This window comes from Falco peregrinus, chromosome Z (genome assembly GCF_023634155.1).
Source record: "Falco peregrinus isolate bFalPer1 chromosome Z, bFalPer1.pri, whole genome shotgun sequence".
In the NCBI taxonomy this organism is placed as follows: domain Eukaryota; kingdom Metazoa; phylum Chordata; class Aves; order Falconiformes; family Falconidae; genus Falco; species Falco peregrinus.
Genome location: NC_073739.1, coordinates 74,392,499 through 74,405,890, shown reverse-complemented (window position 1 = coordinate 74,405,890; position 13,392 = coordinate 74,392,499). Strand labels below are relative to the sequence as shown.

The 13,392-nt window shown below is 42.5% G+C and overlaps 1 protein-coding gene across 9 annotated transcripts in view; it reads left to right on the top strand.

Annotated features, from left to right (window-relative positions):
• UNC13B (unc-13 homolog B) overlaps positions 1-13,392 on the top strand; it is a 214,303-nt gene that overhangs the window by 169,494 nt on the left and 31,417 nt on the right. For 4 of the 9 annotated variants that reach the window (XM_055791165.1, XM_055791164.1, XM_055791163.1 and 1 more), the window contains 5 exons: positions 2,871-2,997; positions 8,449-8,545; positions 9,349-9,492; positions 9,632-9,709; positions 10,730-10,807. In XM_055791165.1, the coding sequence (XP_055647140.1) occupies positions 2,871-2,997; positions 8,449-8,545; positions 9,349-9,492; positions 9,632-9,709; positions 10,730-10,807 (524 nt within the window). Of the gene's footprint in view, positions 1-220; positions 263-2,870; positions 2,998-8,448; positions 8,546-9,348; positions 9,493-9,631; positions 9,710-10,729; positions 10,808-11,398; positions 11,435-13,392 lie in introns of all 9 variants that reach the window. The other 5 variants (XM_055791161.1, XM_055791157.1, XM_055791160.1 and 2 more) reach the window with 3 other exon arrangements.

Genomic DNA, 13,392 nt, shown 5'->3' with positions numbered 1-13,392 from the left:
CCTCTGGCTGATGTGTTTCCATGCCACCTTAAAGTGCTCTTAAACATTTCCATTTAGAAAGAAAGCAGCTGATCCAAACTGTGCGGGGTCCATTGAAGGTGGGGAAGGCAGGTGGGCTGCTGGAGATGAGGGGTTTTTGGGGCTTTGTTGGCTTTTTTTTGTCCTCCAGCATGTTTGAGCTGTTATAGTTCACTTTTCTCTGTCTTTTCTCTGTCACAAGCCCCACCTTTCTTTCGCATACGTAAAGTTCTCTTTTATGGTGGTAAGACCTCTCTTCCTCTTTTTTACTTTCCTGTAGTTTTATCCCCTTGGTGTCCAGCTTCTTTACTGCTTAGATGGCTAGGTAGTCCTAGTAGCAGTCCCTGGGCTTATGCTTCTGTGGCTGCTGTGCATCTTCCTCTTCTGCAACTTAGTAGTGTTTCAAATGTCCTAAAAAACAGGAAAAGGCTTGAATTACTTGCTTTTAGTGCACTACTTAATTTTGAGGATATAAATCTGATTTGAGTCCTTTCTACCTCCGAGTCAAACCTTCCCTCTGCAGGAACAGCACTTTCCCCATGCAGGAACAGCACCTGGGTGACAGTGCGTGTCAGAGTTAATGAAGTTATAATTGTCCATTGATTTCCTCACTCTCACAGGGAGCTAAGCAGGCGCCACTATTACTGTGTTTGTTTCCCATTTTAGATCTGCAGAGAGAGCTTTGCACTTTCTTCTGCAGTTGTTCTCAAGGGAGGTCAGCAGTTCAGACACTGACTATACTTGTACTTCCTTAGTGCTCAAGAAAGGTACTAGATTTATTGGTCTGCAAACAGGAATGAACTTTGCTTGGCTTCAGTACAAGCAAATTCAGTGTGGAGAGTAATGGATCATAGTACATGTGAAGTAGCATATGTAGAGTAATTTGTCCATTGAACCATCACCCCTGAGTACTATGCCTCTCAGATACTGGGCATTCTAATTTCTTTGAAACAAAGGTTGGGTTTCTTTAATTTTTTTTCTTTAGAGATTGTACCTCTGTTGACCTGCTACACGTGAATTAGAAGGAAATCTGTATTACATCCTTACAGAGGTCTGCAAATAAGTCACTGTTCCACTGCTTGGGAGTTGACAAGGCTTATGGAATAATTATGCATGAAAAGTTCCTTGGTTTTTGTGTTTTCAGTGGGATAATTCATAACTTACCTGGCCTTTCTTCTTTTGCATCCAGCTTCGAGAGAGATGTGGAAATATCTTAATGTTTTGGAATAGTTGCAAGAATTCACATTTACATGAAAATAGGTTGTGATATTGTAAGATAAGCTTGTCTATCAGGTAACTGATTAGAAAGCTGGGGCCTTTTTACATCATTAACACCTATCTTCTGATGATTAATACCTGTAGCAGTTATTGCTTGTGTACGCATATTTCTACCCAGCTACTGGATACCTGTACTGAAATCCTAGACTAAAACCATTCAGAGTTAAGAGAAATACTTCCACTTTCCAACATAGTTGGATCCTGTCTACATGTTAGCAGTGATGCCTTTGGAAAGTTACATCAGTAATGAGATAACCACACAAAAGGTAGGAAGGCAAGTCTGAAGTCACATTTTGGGGAAAAAAAAAGCCCTGAGTCTTAAGTTAAAATAATGTATGTTTTAGACATTGTAGTCATGGACTAGCAGCTTGCTATGGTGCTTGAATGCACAAGGAAGCCTGGCACAAAGGGTATTCATGCTGTTGAGGCTTGGCAGAAGAAAGAGATGAGTGTGTACGGGCAACACTAGGGAACAGTGGTGCAGAATTAGTCACCTGATAATTCAGGATCGCAGTGGAAGCTAAAGCCAGCTGCTTAGTCAGCATCATGAAAAAGGAATTTTATTCTTTTCAAGGAGGATTTTGAAGAAAAGCAGTGCAGCAGAAAGAGCTGCCTGTGTAAGCACAAGGTGTGGCTTGGAAGAAAGTGTTGAGATGGTTTTGGGAGAACTTAAGTAGGTTAAAAGCAGGAGTTGTGGGCGACCCAGAGGTGGGAGTCAACTGATGAAAGACAGTAGTGTGGACTTAGGCTGTGAAGGGCCTTGAAAGCAAAGACAATGGAGCATACGTTTCTTGTGCGAGAGAAAGGGGAGCAGTGGTGTAGGGAGATGATCTTTGCAGGAACGTAGGTATGAGTATGCATAACTTTAGCAGCATAGGTGTGTGGGAAGGGTTGTGTTGTGGGGGTATGTGTGTTATACAGGGAGTAACTGCATTGTCCTGACATAGCCTGGGAACAAAAACATAACAAAACCTGGCAGGAGTAAGAGGCTCAGCAGCAGGTAGAGATATCCATGGGTTGCTTCAGTGAACTGTGCTCAGGAAGGCAATACAAATAAGAACACAGTTCTGGAAGAGAAGTGTAATAAATTGCTTCTGTATAGCTCATTTGAACTTGCTTGTGACTCACACTGTCAAACTCTAAAGAACTTGATGCTTTCTACTCTTGTCTCTTAGGGGATGTAGCCTAACATGTTGGTATTGCCTTTGTTTACACCAGAGAATGAACAGATTCACTCTCCTTGATAATTTATTTCCCCCTGCAAAGATCAGATCTGGACTGTCATGTATTAAATGGAAAGGCCATAAGAGATTGCTCTATTTTTAGTGCTTTGACAACAGAAAGTCTTTAACAAATGGAAGTATTAATTGAAGCTACAGAAATAAATTCCATAGCTCCAATAATAACCACCAAGAACCCCTGCCTGCTGCCAAAATCCTGTGTTGTGAAGATTTATAGGTGCTTCATCCTCAAAACAATTACATACTATGGACATGCTTTGTAAGACTCACCTGTTCCTGATGTAGTGATAGTGGTAAATTCAGACCTAACTGCTTTTTTTTCCTTCTTTACAGAGCATGAGAAACACAGACTGTGTAAAAGTGCAGACTATATGAATTTACACTTCAAAGTGAAGTGGCTGTACAATGAATATGTTCACGATCTGCCTGCCTTCAAGGGAAAAGTGCCTGAATATCCAGCGTGAGTGTGCTGCGTCTCCTGTAGTAAATCCCCACTATCTGTCTCCTTGTGTTACCTTGAGAGTAGTCATTTGGTTCTCCTGTGACTGCCTTCATGATACACCATTTCTTCACCCCTGATTTTCTGTGTTTACATGCATGTTTGACCCCTCTGGTCTTCTGTGACGCTGTCCCTGACACAATTCAATCCCTTATTGTACAGTATCTCCTAGGATCTCAAAACCCTTTAGCAATGGCATGGACAGTCTTTAAGCCATTTTGTGCCTGCAGTGGGGGCTTTGGTCGGTTCTTGAACAACAGACTTCTGGATGTATGTTTACAGTCTTGTGTTAATAGATACAGCTTTATCTGTATATACTGTATGTATGTCTATATGTGTGTGTATGAATGTCATATGTATACACACAATAGGATTTTTAAGTAAAGATAATGTTTTTTAGTAAGTCTAGGTGGTTTAATTGAAAACATTAGATAAGCTCTCGCTCCTAAAAGCTAAGCAATTGTTCACAACTTCTGTTCAACTTTTTTAAAAGAGTAGCAGTAGATTTCAGACCTGAAGAAGGTTTGTGAGCCCAAAAAGTTGTCTGAGCAACCTGGAGAGAACAGTTAACTGGAGTCCCATGCCTGGCCTAAGGCAAAAGTACGCGTGTTATTTCTGAGCAGTGTATAACTGGTTTTCAGAGCTTTCAGTGAAGATGATTGCTGTACATCTCCTTCAAGCAGCTTTTTTACCTGTGCTCCACTGCTACCTCTCCATTCAGTTTTGGGGGTTTAACACACTCCCCTTTTTCCCCCTCCAAATCTTTCTAACTTTGGTTTGGCCTTGTTATATCCTGTCCTAGCAGCCTGAGCATGGAGAACAAGTAGTTCCTATTTTACAGAAGTAAAATGCTTTTCTCATGTCACTTCCCAGCCTTGTGCTGGCTCCTGTTTGTTCCCAGCTTTCCCTGTAAGTGAAGTTTACTCACCTTGCTCCAGCTGGACTATGTTTGTACATGCAATGCCCAGACTTAAATAGTTATGTTTCATATAGACCTTGTGTTGCATTGCCTTGCAGGCAGTGCTGCTGCTTTCACATGCTGGGCTGATAGCAGCTTTTGTGTTTTGGTGGGTTTTTTTGGTTGGTCTTTTTTTTTGTTTGTTTGTTTGGTTGGTTGGTTTTTTTGCTCTTCTTCAGTGGTGTTGTTGACTAGTGATGCTTCCAGTGGCCCCAGGCCAGCCCCCAGGCATCCTCAACAGAGCGTCTTAAGAGCCTTACCTAGCTGTTCATGTATATACTGTTCACTGCTGTCCAAATGCAGCAGTGTGCATAGCCCCTCTTGAAAATAACATCTTGCTTGGACTGTTTCCAGTTCGGCATTCCGAATTCTTTTCCCATCCTGTGGTGCACACAGTCCCTCAGGCCTGGTGCTAGCTGCATGTTAATAAGACTTGAGGCAGCTGATGCAATTGTTCCGCTTGGGCTATGGCCCTTGCTTAACAAGTCAGGTCGGTGAGAGGCATTAACTCATTGGACAGGGTGCTGGAGTGACAGTCTCAGAAGCCCCGTTCTCTTTGCTGTGCCTCTGAGTCAGTGCAGTCTCAGGCAAGCCATCAGATACTCTTAATCTCTCTTTTTCTCCCATGTAATCAGGATAATGATGCACAGTTTAATTCTGCTGTCCTTTGCAGACTGTTCTGCTCTGCTGGCCTTTGCGGTAGAGCTTCAGTGCTCCTGTACATTTGCAGCCACTGGCTTTGTTACTTCACTCTTGTACTTTAATACAATAACCACACTGTCAGACACAGGTGATGTTTATTTCAACCACAACCTTCACCTGTCACAAAATATCCCCTTGTTATCAATTAGAGCAATGTGCTCTTGTCCTTTGATTTGCTTCACCACAAGTATTTTTAGTCTTGAAGCTTCGAGTCCATGTGTCAGGTTTGCGTATCAGTAAATCAGATGTAATGAAATTGCTGCTGTCCAGAGAACAGCTGAGTTGTCCGTATACCCAACAGACAAGGCTATCCATAAACTCACTTTTCATGTTGAAACTGTAAGAAACCATGTTTCTGATAGCCTTGGGATATGATTGGATAAAGTGAAGGCTCCAAAGTATTGAAACTGAAGTTTTTATACTCCCCTTGTTTTCTGAAAGTCAGCAGCAGTTCTGAAGCTGAAGTAGCAGTCTAGCTGGGAGTGGATCTTCAAACCTTCCTCTCTTCACTTCTAGCTGCCAGCTAAAAGCTGCAAAGTGTCAGTTTCCACAGAACGGTAGCTTTTAAGATGTGTAAATAAGTGTTCTATGTTTTATTTTAATATTGACATTAGAATGCAGCTAGTATTGTAACTGTACTAGAGACTACCTCCTCTCTGGTGGGGGAAGGCATTTCTGCCTTTGAAATCCTGTCTTATTCTTCTCGCTCACTTCATCGAACACAGTACTTGCTCTTTTACTCTTTGAAACCCTGCCTGTCTTAATGCCTCTGTGCTTGCCAAGGCCCACAGGATGGTCACTGGGTATCCACATGCATCAACACAGCAAATGAACAAGGTTAATTCACCTGTAAAGTTGTGAGACCGCAGGAGCCAGGATCATGGCCAAGCTGAAATTGCAGCCTTTTGTGTTACATTACCGTTGTGCAACCAACAGAGGTAAACGCTAAACCTCCATTTAGGCACAAAGCACAGCGGTTTCCCAGCAGGCAGGACTGAGGCGTATTCTGTGCAAACCTTGTTTGGAGAGGTTGGCTGTGCCATCTCGAGTCAGGCTGTGCTGACCCCTGCAAGCACAGAGTATCTCTGAAGCAGCACTGTAAGCTTCTGCCTTGTGTGCTGGTGCATGAGTCATCGTGATGTTTCCTTCTAGATCAATAACTGAAGCAGGCAAGGAAGAAGGTATTTGCCATATATTAACATTTTGAAGCTATTTCTGCATGAAATCAGATTATTTTTATTAGCTTCTATGCTAAATAGTTTTGAATATTATTTTAGATATATTGCCTTTGTAGTCCTCAGAGTCCCCCCTCACTTGCTCAGCAGTGCAAGACCTGATAGTCAAAGGGGTATTTGGCCTAAGATAACTGCAGGTTTGTGTTACAGCTAAAAGTGCATTTTGGTCCTGAATGTGCCTAGGGACTGGCAGTGTTTTATAGATGATTTATGTCTGTTGTGTTTTCCTGGCAGCCAATAAAAGACAGCGTTGAGGCTGTCTTTGCAAATGTAGTCACAGAATTTCCTGACCTGACCTAAGTGATTAACTTTGCATGTAAACAGTCATATTAAACCTCTTTCTGGAGATAATGCTTTGTTTAATAGGAGTGGGAGCAAACACACCACCAGCAGCCATACAGCAGTACCTTTCTCCTTACCACCTTTGATTAGACAATTTGGTAAGACAGTAAAAAATACCTATACACTTCATTTTGTATGTCAACATATGGTAGCTATAAAAATGGGCAATGACTGTTCTCAACGGTTAATGGCCTTTTCTTATCTGTGTGATGCAGTAAGTAAGGATGAGTGATAATCAAGAAGTTGCTCTACTTCTCCTAGTGAAAATTATGGCTTCTGGCACAAACAAGTAATCCTCCCTGTACACAGACGTATGACATGTGAAGCAGTCAGCACCTTGCAGCCTAGGAACTGTGAAACAGGTGGAAGATGTGTAGTTGCTTCCTTGTAAACTGCCTGAGTTCTGTTCTAAGGATTGAGGTCTTGTGTTAAAATACGCTGTTGTAGTTTAAAACAAAATGAACCTTGCAGCAGACCCCAAAATATGCTGGCTTTTAGGAGCCTAAAGTGCCATTCAGAAGGATTTTTTCCAGAATACAGGAAGTCCATATGCCTGTGACAATGTTCCGCTGTTACTGTCTATATTAAATAGGGCTGCACAGACAGGTTTCTGTTGGCATTTAACACTGTGTCAGTTACAATTTCCAATATTAGCATTGATGCACTTTATATTTCAAAGTGTAGAGAGTATTTAAGGCTATCTAGTATGCTGTCTGTGAATTTGCTCTTGATCTCCCTCTCTTGTCTGGCACATGCTTTCATGTTCTTTGCAAACTCAGCCCATAATTAGCACAATCTCTATGAACACAGCTGCCTGTTCAGAGGAGGCTGTACTCTGTGAAGCTCATACAATAATCTTTTGTATGGACTGAAATCACACATGGGCACTTCTTTCCCCTAATTTTTGAATACTGTTCAGTAATATTTGAAATTAAGATTTGCTTCAGCTGCTGTATGTTGGCACTTCCACAAATTCTAGACAGACATTTAAAATAAAACTGTAACCACTATGCTGTTGCTTAAACACAGACATAGCCCCCCCCCCCTCTTTTGTACTGTGTTATTGTGTCCCACAGAGCAGCAAACAGAGGGATGACCAGCTGTGAGGTCCCATCACTGAAATTGCTTCTCACCTTGCCTGTTTGGCCAAGGTGGGGTTGTGTAGAAGCCTTTTGTTCAGTGCAGGAGGGAGCTCCAGACACCATCTCATATAAGACCGTGCCAAGTACAGCAGTGGCTCTTCCAGCATCTTCTTGGATTCTTCTCTACTATTTAGCTTATCCTTCTAAGTGGGGAGAAGGAACAGAGACAAACTTTCCTATCCTGCTTCTAAGACCTGCCTGTTTTGGGGACTTGACTATGCTCCAAGGCTGTTGGTCCACCACTTAACATGAACTAAGTTTGTACTTCTTTAAAAGAAAACAATGAGGAGCTGCTTACGGGGCTGGCCAGCTTCCTGCAAGCCCAAGCAGATATGCTGTGCTATCACCAGAAGTTAATCTTACTCAGTCATCTTCACAGTGAAATCAGCCCTTAGAAACAGGAGGGTTTTCTAGAGAAGGCTTGGGGAAAGGGAGAGTAGGATTGAAGTGGAGAAAACTTGTAGCCTTGATTCTCCCTCCTGGCCCTCCAGAAGTATGTCTGTATCTGCAGATAAAGTGGCTGAAGGGCCCTGGAGAACAGGTGCTTCTTTTCCTCCCTTCATACTCATTTGCACCTCTGACGTGAAAGATGGTGCACCCAAATGGGCAGCAGGATAGTGTGCTGTCTCTCTGGATGTGCAGAGATTGTGGGTTTGGTGGTCTCCCTTGTGCTATCTGACACATGGGCGAATGGGGAAGGTGGTACTTAAAGAGGGGGAAAAGGGGAAAGTGCCAGGGAAGAGGAAAGGCAGGGGAGAAGGACAAAACCAGCTCAGGACAAATGGTCTGCAGAGGATGGGCTAGTCTGTGTTCTGCTGGTCCAGCCCAAGTAACGATACAGACCCTGCTCACTGGTAGCTTGTGTACAGGTAGGAGTATTTTGGGGAAGTTTGGCTGCACACACAGGTAACAATTCAGACATCTAACGGTGGCAAGCCTTCACAAGGCCTGCCGAAACAGCAGCACTATCTGAGTCTGGTTGGGGTGCTCTGTTTCTTGCTGTAACTTGCTGTCTTTCCTGCCCCTCCTGCAGGTGGTTTGAGCAGTTTGTGATGCAGTGGCTGGATGAAAATGAAGATGTTTCCTTAGAATTCCTGCACGGTGCTCTGGAGAGAGATAAGAAAGATGGGGTATGTAGGTCACTCTGAGTGGGAGATGTGGTGCCACATCCTTCACTGCCCAGAACCAAACAACACTGTAAATTCTGCTGCTATATAAATGAAGGATGAAGCCCATTTTGCTCGAAAAACTACTGGGAAACTCATTTATTTTAGGACTTTTCTCTACAGGTCACAGAGAGCTGTTTAATAGCAAGGTGCATATCATTCATTTATGTCTGTCCTGTTCTGCTGCTGTTAATCTGTCAGCCAGTGGCTTGGTGCTGTCTCATCTCTCTCTGGGAGGGGTAATTGAAATATAAGGCACTCTGCATGTACTTACCGTGCAGTGACAATGTGACCTTAATCCACTGACAGAGTCATCTTACTCTTAATTTGCTGGGTATTCCCAATGGAGAGCAAGAGCCTTCTCATTTGCTCAGTAACTGTTGACGCTGTAGTCTGTAATGCTAATGTCAGTGTTCTCTTTACTATCTGAATTTTAAGAAAATCTAAAAAAAGCTTTTCATTCTCTCCTTCTTTCCGCAATAACTGACAGGCAAGCTGTGTATTCCATTAAGGGTCTCAGCATTATGCTACATTTTCTTGATACTTGTCATGTCATATTTCGTGAAAGACGGTAAATTTATAACCCAAAAGAATTGGCTGTTTAGCTCTTCTGGGCCTTTTGGAGAGTTTTTGGCTAATTCTAAGGAAAGTGCAGGTTTTGGTGAAGTTATCCTGTCCCCAGTACAGCAGATGATGGAGACAGTCCATCAGATGGTTGTGTTTCAGATCTTTCCATTCGACAATGACTTTTTGTACTTCTGTTTTAGTTCCAGCAAACATCCGAGCATGCCCTGTTCTCTTGCTCAGTGGTGGATGTCTTCACCCAGCTCAATCAGAGCTTTGAGATCATTAAGAAGCTGGAGTGCCCAGACCCTGTTATTGTTGCTCATTATAACAGGAGGTTTGCTAAGGTAATACTCTCCCTCAACATCAAGTTGTTTATCTTCCCTTAGTGGGACACAAAATATTATCATATTTTTTCATTTTATTTCCTGGACTTTTCTGCAGTGATAGAGGGCAAGTAACAGTGCTCACAACTTGTCTTTGCAGACTATTGGGAAAGTACTGATGCAGTATGCTGACATCCTTTCCAACAGTTTCCAGTCCTACTGTTCCAAGGAGAAATTGGTGAGTTGTGCTGAACTTCTCCACCGCCCTGAGGAATAGCATAATTGTCCTGATGAAACCAGCTTTCTTGCATTGCACCTGACTGTGTTGATGACATAAATGTTTTCAGTGTTTTCACATCACCATTCATATGCCTTTGCAGGTTGAATTGTGGCTTGGACATGAAATAAAACTAAGTCCTGGAGATGATCTGCAGGGCTTGGAGGCTGTCAGGTCCCCTGGAAGTTAACTTCCACTCTGCCTGTCTGGCTGGTGGTTTAGAGGTGCTTAGAGAAAAAAAAAAACAAACACAAAAAAACAAACCAAAAAATGGGCACAGATTGCTCTGTAGGTCTGGTACTTCACAACACTCTCGGTTTACTGTTGTCTCCATCTGATTATTTTGCTGTTTAATCCTGAATTCAGTAAAATTCTGTGTATTAAATAAAGCAAGGCCTTACATTTTTGAACCCTGGTTCTGTTCCATGCTGGTTTTGCTGTCTCCCACAGCAGTACTGGAGATGTAACTGCAGAGGGAAGAATCTGTTGCTCAGGCTGCCCTTGACTGTTGCTCTCAGCCTTGGCCTGGCAGGACCCAGGTGCATCTCTGAATGCAGCTCTGGCTAGCAGTTCCCCTTCTGATCTGGGACGTACACCATTCACGATAGTGCATTACGGCGAGACTGAATGTGACGCACCATGGATTCTTGCAGGACATGGCAGGAGCTGCAGAGAGTTGGACCTTGTCCTTACACCAATTCCTTTTCAGCTTGTTCTCTGTTTGTGATAAAACCAAGGAGGAACATATACAACAGCAGAGGTCTCCTGATATGGGCTTTCTGGAACTGGTCATCCCAGTTCATGCTGGAGAAAAAAATGACTTTCTTACATTTGGGTACTGAAATGTATGCATGCCATACCTCCAACTTGACTTTTAGTTGTGTTGTTACTTGGGGAGGGGTATTGAGGCACAGATTGTACCACTGACGAAAATGTATTGGCATCCTGAGCGGTGACAGGCACCTGCTTTTGTCCCTTCAGCCCTGCATCCTGATGAATAACATCCAACAACTGAGAGTGCAGCTAGAGAAGATGTTTGAAGCCATGGGTGGTAAAGAGGTAAGAGCACTAAGAGACTGAGTTTATTACTCACTCCTACTGCACTGTTACTAGGTTATTTGCATCATACTGATTCTGGAAGACTGCAGTCATAAGGAGAGCCCTGTGACACCTGGGACTATAATAACTGTGAAGGGATAGCCATGCCTGAAGACTTTTCAGCTAAATTTGTCATAAGATGCAGGAGTGAATGTTTTAAAGCACAGAGCAGCATGGAGAAGGAAAGGAAAGGTTACATACTGTGCTCATGTGGGCTAGATGTGGGCATGGCTGGTGGTTTCACAAGTCTGAAGACAGACAGATAGTTCTGAGAACTGTTGACATCCAATCATTTTACATGACATATAAATGTGAGACAGTACCTTTGGCACTAAATGTCCAATGTCTAATATATTGCAAACATGCAAATAAGAGTTCTGTGCTCATGCATTGTTGGATACTCAGAAGTGTCCATTTGTTCTGAGATGACCATTTTTATACAAATAAGGTTTTCCTCCCCCAGATTGCTGTTTCTGTTCTCATATAATCTGTATATCCTTTTTTTTTTTTTCTCTCTCTCTCTGTCTCTTTTTTTCCCCATTGCTTTTCAAGATTCAGGAAGATGAAGAAAAGGCTGCTGATGCTGATGTTAGGAAAAAAATATTTTCAAAACCTAAGTGCATTTTCTGTGGTTGTGTTGTGGTAGAGCCTGTGCTATGACCTGTACGCTAAGAGGAAAGTCAGCTTTGCTGATGGGCAGCTCACTTCTTGCCTGCATTGCTGTTTCAGATATTTCTTGTGCTTAGTGGCAGAATTCTATGAAGTGGCAAAAATCTCAACAAGCAGATTCACCCCATGAGGCAAGGAAAAATACTGTCATTCTTTTCCATGTGATCTCAACAATCCTAATTTCTGAGCCTTACATCAAGAACTAGCATTGTATGCCCTCAGCTGTAATAGCAGTGGTAGCTATATGCTCATTATTCAAGAATAAATAAACTTGCAATGAAATGTTTGTGAAGTGGTTTAAAAGGTTTTAATCTATGTGTACTTCCCTTAAGGAGTAAATTTGCTACTATGTTATATAATGGTGGCCATTGATTAGAGTTTCCCTATATTTCAAATTGAAAATATCACCTGATAATGTGTTAAACAGTGGCAGAAATAATTTATTAAGACTGTTGGGTGCTTGTCCTAGTCTAGATCTTTTTCTCTGCATTCTGCCCTTCAAAACCTTTCTCAGGAGGTTTAGGTAAGGTAGAACAGAAGTAGTGAATCCACTATTTCTCCTTTACTGTGGAATCAAAAGGAAAAACGGGGAGAGGAACCCAGACAGGAAGAAATGTGGCAAATGTGCTAGAAAGGTGGGGTTTGGAACTGATTTTTTTTTTTTTTCTTTCGAATGTGCTTTGTCCACTTCATTAGGCTGCCACTGATCACCAGAAATAAATCATGTTGTGTTAGGTGCCTGCATTATTGCTACCCACAGGATTTCCCCCTGGGTGACTGTGTAGTACTTTGCTTCTTGACTTGAAACATGCTAGATCGTCTGTATTGCTAGAGTAAACGAGGGCTTGTCCTAGTTTGAGTAGTCCTTTTTGTGATGCAGACTGAACCTGACTAGTGACTAACAACTGGTGAGACAACAGCTTTAAATATAGAACATGTAGACAGACATGCTGCTGGAAATGCATCTATGGGTTTTATCCTCTCCTTCAGGAAGGGCAGTTCTTACTTTCTGTGGCAGGTTTGATTTACATTCATCTATACATCACACAGTAGCTCACACAAAGCATTGTCCTGACTGCTCTACCCAAAAAGGAACTTCTTACTTCCTTGGGGGAGTGAGAAAGTAGCATAGTGGTATGTCTTGGTTGTCTTGAACTGTTCACCTTTTTTGTGTTCTCAGAGGTGTAGAAAACTAGGTACCAAATATTCCGTTGTTGCTGTGGCAGGTATATTAGGTGTACCACGTGTGAAGCCAGACCTTGGGGACTGGTTTAAGTTAACATGTGTTTGTGGCTTCAGCTGCTTCTCATTCGCAGAACCATCTCTACCTACAGCTGTAGCTGGGGCACTGCACAACTCTGAAAAGCTTTGAAATACTGCTGCTACTTAGTGCTCTATGTGAATGGGTCCAAAACACACTGCTACAGAAATCCGTATCACTTACTGCCTTTTGCAGCAAGGGAAATCAAGGGACAGGGCTTACCCATAGTCACCGTGAGGTTTAATGGCATAGCGTGGGACAGAAGTGCTTGCTCAGTACTATTTCTTGAGATTGGGCTCCTTGATAAAGCGCCTTCCTTTACTTTCCTCTCCCTGCCCCCCCAAATGAGGAATTGTACCTTTGCCCAAGTTCTCTTACTCCAACTGTAGTATTCAGAAGGCACAAAGCAGGTCAAAAATTGCCCAGCATCTCTGGGTTTAATGTGTTGGCATCATGTGGTCTGTGAACATTACTAGTCAGAAACAATGAGAGCAGCAGAGCTTTAGAGAGTTCTGTGTGGAGGGATTCTCTTGGGTCTGTGCTTGAGATCTCAAGGCCTATATATTTATACAGACACATACATAAATACGCACAGAAAGAAGTATCTTAAATGATT